At 34.1% G+C, this 13,690-nt stretch overlaps 2 protein-coding genes across 2 annotated transcripts; one reads left to right on the top strand and one right to left on the bottom strand.

The window, feature by feature from the left end:
- The first annotated feature begins 1,106 nt into the window (after positions 1–1,106).
- LOC102608548 (CASP-like protein 4D1) lies at positions 1,107–2,028 on the top strand. The gene is given in 4 exon segments (XM_025100804.2): positions 1,107–1,279; positions 1,510–1,534; positions 1,537–1,647; positions 1,787–2,028. Coding segments are annotated over 4 exon segments (522 nt in total). The 3' UTR covers positions 2,000–2,028.
- A 1,005-nt stretch (positions 2,029–3,033) lies between these two features.
- On the bottom strand, positions 3,034–4,316 carry LOC102618645 (uncharacterized). The gene is made up of 2 exons (XM_006486034.4): positions 4,147–4,316; positions 3,034–4,024 (listed from the first exon to the last, which is right to left on the bottom strand). The coding sequence occupies exons 1-2, from the start codon at positions 4,188–4,190 to the stop codon at positions 3,286–3,288; spliced, it is 783 nt and encodes a 260-aa protein (XP_006486097.1). The 5' UTR covers positions 4,191–4,316; the 3' UTR covers positions 3,034–3,285.
- Positions 4,317–13,690: the final 9,374 nt, after the last annotated feature.

Below are 13,690 nucleotides of genomic sequence, written 5' to 3'. Positions count from 1 at the left end.
CAAAGTACACAGACCCGTAAGTAACTAAATTAAAAGAGTAAAATGAAGAATATACAAACGAGTTTATAATCACATATTATATATGTCTGCTCATTAATGTAATTGATGCCTTGACAACACATTAATGGAGCATCAAGTTGGTGAATGAATTATGATTTAGTATAATTGAGTATGAATTAATGGTTATTGTATATTCTCATAAGTAATGACACCTATTCAAACTATGATAATTAAGAATGTTTTAATTCCTTAATGGAATCCAAATACACCAACTCACTTGACAATTTTCTCAAATCTCGCCAAAAAGTTTGCGACATTGGACCGAGTTGAAGAACGTTTGATTAAGCAATTAAAGAATTTTATTTTTTAAATGAAGCAAGGTGATCACCATACCTTCTCTACCTAAAAATTACCAACAGTCCTTTGTTTTATCGCTCTAGTTTGTATGTTTTTCAGCTCCAAACGTCGACATTCAAGTGATTCGTGCTTACATAACAATCAAATGACAGAGAAACGAGATAGAAAATATTAGTTCTTTGATAAGCATGATTAGTTCAGGAAAGGCCAGAAAGCCCTTGCTTGATTAAAAAAAAAAAATCTTAAATTGCACCCATTCTTTAAGTCCCTACTTATGTGAGATTTGTTGATAAAACCCATGAGTTGAAGTTGTGACTCCTTAAGCTTCATTAATTCTTAAATTTAACCCACATGAAATTTAAACGTATTTTCATAATAACAAAAGAGTTGAGTTTTCTCAGCAGATGATTAATTTACGGTCATGACAACTTGAAAGTTGAAAAACCAAAGGCAAGAGATCAATTAAGAAATTGATTCTAAACTGTTTGGGATTTGCACACAGATTATCAATTGTTAGTCAACGAACCCAGCACGTCTATCGCTTAATAACTTTCAAAGTCAACCCTCTCTTTGTTGTATGCAAGAACTAGAGAGTTAATCCAGTTGGCAAAAGCTCAAGTAAACGCTTACTTCGCTATAAATTGTAAGCAAAATGCTAGGCAAATGCCACCATATTAATCAAATTGCGAAAGCAAAAGCACTGGCATATTTTCGTTTTGCTAAAACAAGAAGAAAACAAGATCATTAAGATGGCGCCGCCACCACCCTCCATGAGTTGCCGAATTGCAGCACTATTTCTGAAGGTTCTTACCTTTGTTTGTCTTTTGGTTTCTGTAATTCTGCTTACTACCAATAAAATTGAAGAGGATATCGACTTTGAGACAATATTTAAAATGCGTTTCAACGATATTTACGGCTACAGGTAAATGCCTTGATAATACATATTCTTTTTAGACATTCACCTATCAACTTATATTTTTAGGTAAAAAAATTTCATTTTAAATTTTATGACCATCATTTCTGACCATGTTCTAAATAACTTTGAATCTTTGATTCTTCGGATAAGTAAAAGCACTTATTGTATAAGCACTTACAAACACACATGCATGCAGTACCAAAATCAAGCTCAACATTTGTTTGCAATTAATGTAGATACTTGCTGGCGACAACTGTGTTTTGGGCATGGCCTATACACTCCTGCAAATTGCCTTCACACTGTTCAGTATTAGCACCGGAAATCTCATAATCAGCGGAGATGGAAGCTTCACATTTGATTTCTACGGTGACAAGGTACGCACGTACATACAAATTAAAAATTGATATAAATGTTAATTAATCCGGTACTTTTGTTCTCTTAATCTTTAATTATGGTCGCGCAACCTTGCAAGCTCAATGTTCCTGATAATATATTTTGTTTAATCATTTTCAGGTAACATCATATCAGCTAGCCACAGGTTCTGCTGCAGCATTTGCGGTTACAAAGGAATTGAAGAGATCTGAGCCGATTGAAGGAGTAGAGGACTCCATCGACAAGTTTCTGAACAAAGGGTATGCATGCGCTAGTCTCGTCCTCATCGGGTTTGTTTGTACCGCAATGCTTTCTGTTTTCTCCTTCAATTCACTTCCCAAGAAGTGTAATTGAATTAATGTCATCATTTGAGGTTCTCTTTAGCTGTATTGTTGTTAATTTGAAGAGCTAGCTTGATGATGTTTTTCTTTTTCTTTTGTGATTGTATATTTTGCTAATTATCGTGATCAAATTTACATGTTGGTGTTTATGTTTGAAGCTTTTATTTATTCTCTGAGCACTGAATTAATTGTCCTAGAAGGTTGGAATTGCCCTTATACCAATATTTTTTATGAATAGTAACCCCTGATTCCCCCCCCCCCCCCCCCTCTTTTGGGTCAGAGTAGATTTTTTTTCTTTTTTGTTTTTCAGGTGTCAGAGTAGATTTGATATTTGTATTTGGTACATTCGCAAATGTTTAAAAAATGAGTAAATTGGGTCTAGCCCATTAGAAAAGAGTTAGTAGGCCCAAACCTTCTGATATAAACTGGGTCCATCACATTCCCCAGGTTGAAAAGAAATTCCAGGGCAAACGAGGCAGAAGGCGCCTTATACAAATTTTATGTTTGCCACCCTCAGTTTACATATTTTTTGTATTGGCCTCATCAACTCAGTAGTATGTTTATTTTGACCCTGTTGAACCAAAATCCCGGTTCCTCTTTTGACTGCGTAAGAATTAGTGTTGTATGAAATAGGTGGTTAGATGATGGAGAGAAACAAAAAATCAATGCGTTTACAATTTATACACCATTATTTGTATATGATTCTTGCCTTCTTGAGTAAATTTAGAAGTAGTTTGCAAATAAACATCAAGCCACGACGCCCGGTGCTCATTCCTCACAAGTTCAGGATATATTAAGCATGGTGCACGCATATTTTCTTGTTATATAAATTTACATAAAATTTTAGGCAATTTTCTCCCATCTTTGTTTGTGAAAAACGGACTAACTAAGGAAGCAGATTAAAGATTCGATAATATCTCTAAACATTATTTTTTTTCATTCAATTTTTACCATGTATTTATAAATATTTTCATGATTGATTGAAAAATAAATATGGCAAGCAGTGAATGATCAAAAAAGGAAATATTGCACCAATCCCACCGAAAATGTTTCTTAATTTCTACCAAATACAATAAACCCAAAAAGACGTATTACAATTTCTTTGAAGTACAAGTGTAGAATTCCATGGAAAAATCCCACACACATATGTAGGCTCCGTTTTTTTCTACAAGTGACGGTGATACGCGGTATGCACGACTTAATTAAACTAAAACTTGTAAGGAAATTACCAGACATCAAGCACACAATATGTAACATCATAACGAAGCTTGGCTGTTAATTTGTACACAAACCCTAGTATCAGTTTGCGACCACGTCGACAAGAAGCCCCGTGAGAACTACTGTTGGGTCACCCAGAAGAATACCCACAATAGTTTTGAACACAATCTTCACTACCTTCGTAAATTTGCTACTACTCCTTCGATTGCCACTCAAGTGTTGGCGCAGAACAGGAAGCTCCAAGTTCTCCAAAGCCGCCAAACTATTGCCATCTTGATTATTGAAAGCACCGTTCCTCCATCCATCTATTACCATGTCCATCGCGCAATGGACATGAAAATGATACTCTTTACATTCGGATACATAGGACCAGCCCCTGATGCCGGACACAGTGCCTTCAAGATTCTTCTTCTTGCACCATATGCACTTTGATGACACCTTATTGCGAAGCTTAAACTTAATATTTTCAATAGGCAAATTATTCGGAAGATTTCGGCAACAGGGATGAAGATCCCACCCTTCTTTTTCGCAATGGTAGTGGAAACCTCGAACAGGTTTTCCACAAGCGTAGCAGTATCTTTGGAAGTCCTGAGGTTGATGGAAGATTTTGAAGGTGGAGTTTTTGAAGAAGTCGTGGTGAGCGATGGGGGCTGCGAGCATGCAATCTTGGTGAAGATCAAAGTTGCACTTGTCACATCTGTAGCGTGCCCCAAACCCTAACTCCTTGCAGCCATCGCAATTGTAGGGTTTTTTGTAGCTTTTCAGCTCCAGCTTGTGACGGTGGATAGGATGAGTCTTTCTTCTACCTGTAAACCGAGACCTGATTTAAGACACAACATTAAGTCATAGATTAAAATTTAAAAAAAAAATTCTAGGGTCGAGATTTTCATATATGTATAAATTAATATATAAAAGGACATGTACAAAAAAAAAAAAAAAAACCTTAATCCAGAGGAAGATGAGAAATTGGAAGATACTTGCCCCATAATAAAATTAATAAAGAACAAAAGGGAACTGTATAGTGTATATATATATATATAATGGCAGGCATTAGAGGCCAAGGCTCATCTTATATGTCTATAGCTATGGTTATTCAAATCGTACTGTATTTTCTTCTCCTTTTCGTTGGAAAATAATTGGGTTGATAATGAGAAATTTCGTGGGAACCCCGTTGAATAAGATTATTAAGCCAAGAGATTGGTCATGCGTGGGGCATGCAAAGCTATTATTGTGGCAAGGACTTTGGGATGTTATTGAGTGCAGTTTGTTGACTACGTGTCCACTAGCTTGTTAGCTTAAAATTAGGTTGAGTCGTGATTATTTTATTTTGAATAATCTTTGGCGATTTTGTTGTCATTAACTACCGGTTAATGTTCTATTTGTTAGGGATATTATCTAGGAATTAGGAATGGTTGTTAATTTATTTTGTATTTAAATTCTTTGATAGTTATTAATTAAATGAGGCTAAATCCAATTAAAATTATTGTGGTCTTTTTCTCACCCTGAGAAAATACTATCGTTACTATATAATTTACAGCTTTGATTGGGACCTATCAATTGGTATCAGAGCTACGTTATCCATGGCAACTAACAAAGAGAGAATTGAGCTCTTGGAAGCTGGACTTGGCAGTTTGCAGGATGGCATGAACCGAATGGAGCTTGGAATAAATGACAGGCTACACCACTTGGCAGAAACACTCAACAAGTTAACGGAAACAATTATGGCATCCAAAGGAGCATCAATTCAAATCGCCCATGATCAAAGTGGCTTATCACGCCCAAATTGTAAGGAGCATGAAGGGGGGCGACAAAACTTTTCATTCAAGATGGCAAAACTTGAATTTCTACGGTATTCCGACGACAACCCAACTGAATGGTTTAATCGTGTTAATCATATTTTTGAATTTCAGGGTATCAACAATGAGCAAAAAGTATCTCTAGCCTCATTCCACCTTGAAGGCGAGGCTAATCAATGGTGGCAATGGTTGCGGAGATCATATAAGGAAGAGGGTAAGGAGGTGACATGGGAAATTTTTCATGATGAACTGTGGGCAAGATTTGGTCCTACTGATTGTGAGGATTTTGATGAAGCATTGTCAAAAGTTGAACAAGTGGGCTCCTTACGTGATTATCAAAAGGAATTTGAGCGGCTGGGAAATCGGGTACAAGGTTGGACACAAAAGGCTTTGGTAGGGACATTCATGGGAGGACTCAAACCTGAATTAGCTGAGGACATTAGAATGTTCAAGCCGAAATTATTGAAAGAAGCTATTAGCCTTGCCCGGATGAGAGTTGAGCAGCTGATGCGCCAAAGGGAACCACAAGACGCTTCAACCGATCAGTTGTTGATTTCTCTTCATCAACAAAATTCACACTTGCTTTAATTGTGAGGAGAAATTCACACTTGGTCATTGGTGTACGAGTCCACACCTACTACTCTTGGAGGGATGAAATGGGAATTTAGACGAGGTTTGTGAATGTGAACCTTGAGGACAAGGTTCCTGTCAAATGAGGGGGCAATGTTAAGCCAAGAGATTGGTCATGCGTGGGGCATGCAAAGCTATTATTGTGGCAAGGACTTTGGGATGTTATTGAGTGCGGTTTGTTGACTACGTGTCCACTAGCTTGTTAGCTTAAAATTAGGTTGAGTCGTGATTATTTTATTTTGAATAATCTTTGGCGATTTTGTTATCATTAACTACCGGTTAATGTTCTATTTGTTAGGGATATTATCTAGGAATTTGGAATGGTTGTTAATTTATTTTGTATTTAAATTCTTTGATAGTCATTAATTAAATGAGGCTGAATCCAATTAAAATTATTGTGGTCTTTTTCTCACCCTGAGAAAATACTATCGTTACTATATAATTTACGGCTTTGATTGGGACCTATCAGCTAGCTTCCTTCCACTTTCATTTCTCTGTTAAACCGGAAAATGGTAGCAAGAGATCTTGTGGAAAATAGGGTCCTGGTTATGCGTTTCGGAGAAATTCTCTTGAATTTCTTGTTGGTGTTTCTGAATGTCAATGAGTTGGCCTTCGCGTGTAGGGTCACGCGGTACATGAAATATATGACGACATATTTTTTGTATACAAAAGTTTGAGAACAGTTTGGTAAGATTGATTACTGCTAAAGTAGGTAAGGAGCGTGGCCTTGTAAAGAAGATGATGCGAGATTGGCAACAGTAGCTTGCGAGTGGGGACAAAACTTCTTGTCTTCAAATATGTGACTTGGACATGCTTGGTAAAACAATTTGATTCTGACTTTGGAATTGAGATATAATTTTAAAAACATCAAGTGTGTCACGATATCTATAATAAGTTTATATACATTTAGTCATTTAGGCGCATCAAGTTGTCATGATTGTTTTCAGTTTACTTTAACATAATATAATTCTACTCTTTTTTTGTTAATCTCAATTTGTGAAACTCTATATTTTTATTTTTGCAGCTGTCATGGTCATGGGCTACGAAGTTGAAACGGCATTTGCTGAATAAAAATGACTCTATCATGATGCAAGATGATGAAAAGATCAGATGATTATGAATATCTAATAAACAAAAAGATTAGCTAATGTATAAATTATCTCTAAAAATGGGGAAAAAGCAAAAATGCAATAATATTTTTTAATGCTCTTGTTCGGGAGAGAGAGAAATTTATCTAGATTTCTTATTTTCTTGGTAACATCTCAGTTAGGAGCATTTGGTTTACCGTTTAACATTTATGTAATATCTTTAGATAATTGGGAAAAAAAATTCTAAACACACATAAAAAATATCAAGCGATGAAAATGGTTAGGAGGCAAAAAAAAGAAGAAACGAAAGGAGCTCTTCGTCTCCTAAATGTACAAAGAGTCTGATAAACTTGAGAGAAATTAAATAGCAAACAACGTAAGCATGATTCTTTATGAAAAGTAAAACATGGCAGGCGAGGACTCCAGATCAGTTTAGCATTTATTTTATTTCGAAGGGGGCTCATTCAACATTAGTTTTCAACTCTTCATTAATAATAGCAAACATGACAATTACTACAAATCTCTGACTCGAGACATGGTTAATGAACAACAATTAACCTAATCAACAGGACTAATTATCTGCATATACGTGGATGAAGAGCTGAATTAATTACAGGTAATGGTTATACAGTTGCTTAATTAGGATATTAGTTATAGAGAAACGAGTCAAGATATTAATTACTTATCAAATTTCATTTCCAACCGCAAAACACAAAGCCGACTATCAATGTTGTGCGTGTAAGAAAGATTGCCCTTGTTTGGAAGCTAATGAGGTTTTTCTGCCCTGTTTCCTACGTTTCTCAATAAACATTACAACACTATTTTTTGAAAAATAAGTTTAAAAGAAAATAGCAGCGTTGACAAACCTTGATTTTCCTCCATCACGTGATGAAATTATTAATATTAGCAGCATTGAGATTGAAGGTTCCTGCAACGGTTTGGTAGGTGAGGCTCTTAAAATTAATGATAACAAACAAATAACAGGAAATTATTTTTATGGAACCCATCTACTGGGATCTGTCAGAAACTACCTGATTTAGTAATAAATTTAATCGGGGATGTACGTATCCGGGGCTTCGGTTATGATTCACACATTAATGACTATAAGGTTGTCTGTGCCACTATAGCTTCTTCCAGAAGGCATTGTTGTGATCCTGATAGTGACTGCAGATAGAGAATTTTGGCAACTAAAACAGATTCTTAGAGAGAGATCAACAATAGAGAGAAAATTTTTTTTCATCTGTAAAAAGTGGCTGTCCTCTTTCTTTTTCTAGAGAAAATAAGGTGGCGTTTGTTTTTTAACTTAATGACTTAAAGTGACTTAACTTAATTAATTAAGTTAATTAGAGATGTTTGTTTTTATAACTTAACGAGACTTTTTAGATAATTTTGACTTAATAAAATAAGTTAATATTTTTGGCTTTTTATTTAATGGAGAAATCTGAATTAAGTCAATTATTTGCTAATGTCAAAAATATCCCTGTTTTATAATTTATTTTTCATGTCTATCCCAAAAGGCCAAAACTCACCCGTAGATATTTACTCCACATAAAAATATCCCTGTTTTTCTTTCTTATATTATATACTATAAAATTTGAAATTTATGGTATTTTATATATTAAAATTCTAAAATAATTATGTATTCACTTGAATATAGTTTTACTTATAAATATTAAAATATTGTGGTATTTAATATATTATTTATTTGACATTCAAATTTAATAAGGATACAAATGTAAAAGTACATATTTTCAACTTTTTAAGTTGAAAAAAAACAAACAACTTAATACTTATTTTTCGAGATTCAGACGAAAAAACAAACATATTATTCAGATTCAGACATTCAGATCTATTCAGAATTCAGACTAATTCAGGTCTATTTAGATTTCAGACAAAAAAACAAACGCCACCTAAGTCTTTATATCTCCTTTTAGTGAAAACCCTAGACTCTAAATAATCTAGACTCCAAATAATAGAAAATAAAAGTCACTTTACTTGCTTTTTCTATAGAGAGCCCATCTTGTAAAATAACATAAAACCTCTTATACATAAGCATATTAAATAGAGCCTCCCACTAAATGATATATTTAGACTTTTTACCCAAATAGATACTTATCTTACTTATTAATCCAGTAATGGTGCAGTCAATTAAATGAGCTAACTCGGTGATCATTTGGGAACATACAATAGTGACTATAATAATTAGGCCTGTAATTAAACTAGCTCAATTATTTAATTCCAAATCTACTCCACTAAAAGATTGGAACTGACCTCCATAACTGTATGTTCGAATAATAATTCATCCCAAACTACATTCATTTCTTTACTGCACAATCTTTTGTACCACATCATTAATTAAATCGATATATCAATTGTCCAATCAATTTAATTACATCTTGTTCGTTGATTCTTATTGGTTTTCTCTAATGATCATTTTCAACATACTAAATATGTTGACACACTCTGGCCAGAGAATTCTATGATCCAGTGCTGAAAACTCATCAAGAGATGTGTTGTACAAATTCTATATTGTCAATATATAACTCCAAACTCATAATTGCTCCCACCAAGATACCGGGTAATCTTGACTACATGTATGTGTCGTGCCCATTGGTAACTCAAATGGAATAACAATTATAGTCATGAAATTATAATTAACTCAAGATTAAGATTACAGTAAAATCAATGCCTATGAGATTTAATAAGTCTAACAGTTATTACAAAGTTAATTAAATCTCATATGTGATCCTATTCAATGTAGTCGTACTACATCAATAAATTCATACATGATTAAGACAAATCATTCAATGAATTTATTACAGTCTATACCTAAATAAAGTGCCCAACTTTAGCCGAGAATGTCAGTTTGGTCATTTTTTCTTCTAAACAGGATTCACAGAGTGGCAATGATTCATTTTCTAATAGACCCAAAAGCCCATCTTTGATCATTCTCTGTATCCTATTTTGGTTGATATGACCCAAACGTAAATGCCAGAGGTAACATTAGTTGGAAGAAATATTTCTTTTCTTAGATAAATGTGTATGCTCATCATTATTGATCACTGTGTCATGCATAGAATGGATCATTGGATTTAAATGATATAAATTATCTTCCAATGTACCAGACCAAATAAGTCTTTTATTATAAAAAATAGAAACAGAGGATCCAAAATTTACAATGTACATTTGCTTTGACAAACAAGCTACTGAAATTAAATTCCTCTTAATGTCTGGAATATAAAGACAATTATTCAAAACTAAAGTCTCATTATTAAAAGATAATAAAACATATCCAGTCTTTACTGCTGGCACGAACTGTCCTGTCCCTAACTGCAACTTGACGCTTCCTTCACTTATTTTCCTAGCTTCCTCAAACAAATAAAAAGTGAATTACAAATATGATTAATTGCTCCTGAATCCAACACCCAAGTGTCAATAGGATTCTGAACTAAACAGACCTCAATTACAAAAAGATTTCTCATACCTGATTTCACAATCTTAGGGCAATCCTTTTTCCAGTGACCTTTCTGTCCACACTTGAAGCATTTGCCTTTCAGCTTGCCATTTTGCTTGATAGACGGTCTCTTTTTCCCAGCTTTCTTCTTACCTTTGCTTTTCGGCTTAGGTCTAGAAGAAGAACCTTTTTGAGCAATATTTATGCTTCTCAGAGATTTCTCAGCACAATAGATCTCTTTAGCAGAATGGAGTTCGTTCATCAATTCAGTTAAAGTCATGTTTCTTTTGTTCATGTTATAATTGACCTTAAACTCCTTGAATGTTTCTGGCAGAGATTCTAGCACCATGTCAATCTTTGAGTTATCATCGATTTGTGCTCATTGAATCTCAGCCTCATTCAAATAGTCCATCATTTTGAGGACATGATCACAAACTCTTGTGCCCCTCCCCATTTTATTGTTCATAATTCCTTTCAGCGCTGCTTGTCTCGCGGAGCGAGTACTCTGCCCGAACATTTGTTGGAGACTATTCATTATTTCAGTGGCAGTCTCCAAGTTCTGATGTTTGGTTTACAGAATATTAGAAATCGAGGCTAAAATGTAGCATTTTGCCATTTCATTGGCCTTTTGCCATTTTTCATAAAATCTCCTCTGATTTCTATCAGCATCATCCGCTGGAACTTGAGGGTATGATTGGGTTAAGACATATTTATAATTTTCAGCAGTCAGGACAATGAATATATTTCTTTTCCAATCTATATAGTTCTCTCCAGTGAGTTTGTTTTGACTCAGAATAATAGTAAGTGGGCTCAGGGAAGACATTTTCTGAAAAATAAAACATCCTTGCATAAATAATTTGAAATAATATTCACAATAAATGACAAAAATGCATAAAACCATAAATGCATTTTAATTTATTGTAACGATAATCTAGTACCGCTTTGACAAGCTATCCGTTGGGGAAGTCATGTCTACACTTACTAGACTCAATTACTCATTGGATTATTTACTTTCATGTAGACACATGATAAATAATTATCGTTATCCTTTTGGGCCTAAATTTGTTAACAGAGCTTCGTTGGGAAGGTTAATAACAAATATTAGTTGAGTGTATAACCATTGTTTCAATCTACGTATTTTTCATACAATAGTCACCGTTTGGGTGAACAATCGATTGAAAAATATTTTAATTTTATCTTTGAAGAATTTCATCAAATAAAATATCTAATATATATACCCTCCGAATGGAGCATCACCGTATCATAAAGTCGAGGTATATATATAATTTTATTATTGAACTAACAATGGAGCCTGTGGGAAAATTATCTTGAATTTTCCCTCTCCCACTCAATATTTTAAAATTGATTTTTTTTCTTTTAAAACATACATATTGTTAATTGCATGCTTCCTATAATATTATTTAGATGATATCCAATATTATTAAGCATATGCAAATTTCAAACAATATAATGAGATTCATAATTAATGAATGACATGTACCATTATGCATAGAGCGACACTATATATTCTATATGACATGTTATCATGGCATGTTATCATCCAAAACATAGCATATAGAAAAATAATTAAATAATCTTAATTCATAGATTTCCTAAAATGGAAAAATACATTAACCCTAAGCCTAATCTTCATTGGGCTTCTTGTCAATGTCCATCTTCCATAAGCTTGTCTTTGTTAATGGACTAGGGGAAATTTGGCTTTTAAATTTATTATTGGTCCAACTTTAATTTTAAAGGAAATAAATAAATAATTAAATTATTTTATTAAAATAAAATTTTGGACCAAAAATAAATTTAATGTGTTCAATTTTATCTATACATCTTAATCCATTAATCTCAATTTTAATTGGGCCTAAAACTAGGATTCATTAAGCCTAAAATTATTTTTGAACTTAAATGTAAAAAATTAAAACTTGTCAGTCCAAAGAGAAAAATTATAGAAATATAGGGACCTCAATGATAAAAATCATTGAAACCCTAAATCCAACTTTTTCTCTCTCCACCCACCATCACCACAAAGGGCAGCCACTGTTCACGCATCTCTAACGTCGATTTGACCATCGTCGCTGCACGGGAAAGCTACCAAACGACATTCGCCGCTAGCAGCAACCGCCTGCAATTTTCCATCCCCCGCGCGCGCGCTCTAGTTGCTGGTAGCACTGTTGACCGCGCGTTGCATCTGCTGTTCGCGAGGGCTGCAGCTGCTGCGTGTCCAGCGCTTGCTGGCAGCGTGAGCTGCTGACCGCTGCGCGTGCAGCGTGCACCGTAGGTTGCTGCTGAAATTTCCAGCCTTCATTCTCTGATCATTCGTCGCATGATAATTCTCCAGCGATTTACAAATTTCCTAGGCCAATTTTGGCTTACAAAAAATCTATAACAGTAAAATAAATCAAGAGGAAAATCTGGTGATAAAAAATCACCCCTCTTGTTACAGATCTAAAGAAAAAATACAGTGAAAAATCTAACTATGAATTAAGACAAATCAAAACATAATTTATTCATATATTAAACAAATAATATATAATTGAATAAATTGTGCCACTCTAATACATAAATATCAAGATTGATTTCATACGAAATTCTTAGATATTAATATGAGATGGCTCTGATACCAATTGTTGGAGAAAAATTAGTTTTTTAAATTTTTATAAAACCTTTTAAGATCGCTCTCATACAATATATAAGAATTTGTAATTTAGAAATCGTACCTTGAAAATCCGATTTGGCTTTTTCCCCTGAAATAATTTAGGCTCCCAGATCACGATCCGTCACCACCACTTCTGTTAGATCACGATTCATCACCACCACGCTTGTTAGATCACGATTCGTCACCACCACGCTTGTTAGATCACAAACTGTCACCAATGATCTTCCAGGTTATGACTCAGGTTTGATCTGCACTTGACGTGTGGGTGCCTTTATCACCACTAAAGCAACTAGTACGAGAAAATTTTTCTCTCAACAATAGAGAGAAAAATCTTTTTCTCTGATCTGTATAAAGTGGATGCCCTCTTTCTTTTTTTAGAGAAAATAAGTCTTTATATCTCCTTTTAATGAAAATCATAGGCTCCAAATAATAGAAAATAAAAGTCATGCTACTTGCTTTTTCTATAGGGGGCCCATCTTGTAAAATAACATAAAGCCCCTTACACATAAGCATGTTAAATGGAGCCTCCCACTAAATGATATATTTAGACTTTTTACCCAAAAAGCTAGTTATCTTGCTTATTAATCCATTAGTGCTGCAGTCAATTAAATGAGCTAACCCGATGATCATTTGGGAACATACAATAGTGGCTATAATAATTAGGCATGTAATTAAACTAGCCCAATTATTTAATTCCAAATCTACTCCTCTAAAAGTTTGGAACTGACCTCTATAGTTGTATGTTCGAATAATAATTCGTCCCAAGCCACATTGATTTCTTTACTGCACAATCCTTTGTACCACATCATTAATTAAATCGATATATCAACTGTCCAATCAATTTAATTAC

The sequence above is a fragment of the Citrus sinensis genome, chromosome 4 (genome assembly GCF_022201045.2).
Source record: "Citrus sinensis cultivar Valencia sweet orange chromosome 4, DVS_A1.0, whole genome shotgun sequence".
Lineage (NCBI taxonomy): Eukaryota > Viridiplantae > Streptophyta > Magnoliopsida > Sapindales > Rutaceae > Citrus > Citrus sinensis.
The sequence above is the reverse complement of the archived record's forward strand: the minus strand, read 5'-3'. Positions and strand labels throughout refer to the sequence as shown.

Excerpts from the sequence above, each read along its gene's own strand:
- LOC102618645 (XM_006486034.4), bottom strand. The coding sequence starts at position 4,190 with ATGGGGCAAGTATCTTCCAATTTCTCATCTTCCTCTGGATTAAG. Across the intron at positions 4,025-4,146 it reads TCATCTTCCTCTGGATTAAG|GTCTCGGTTTACAGGTAGAA; the intron begins GTTTTTTTTTTT and ends GTCTTAAATCAG.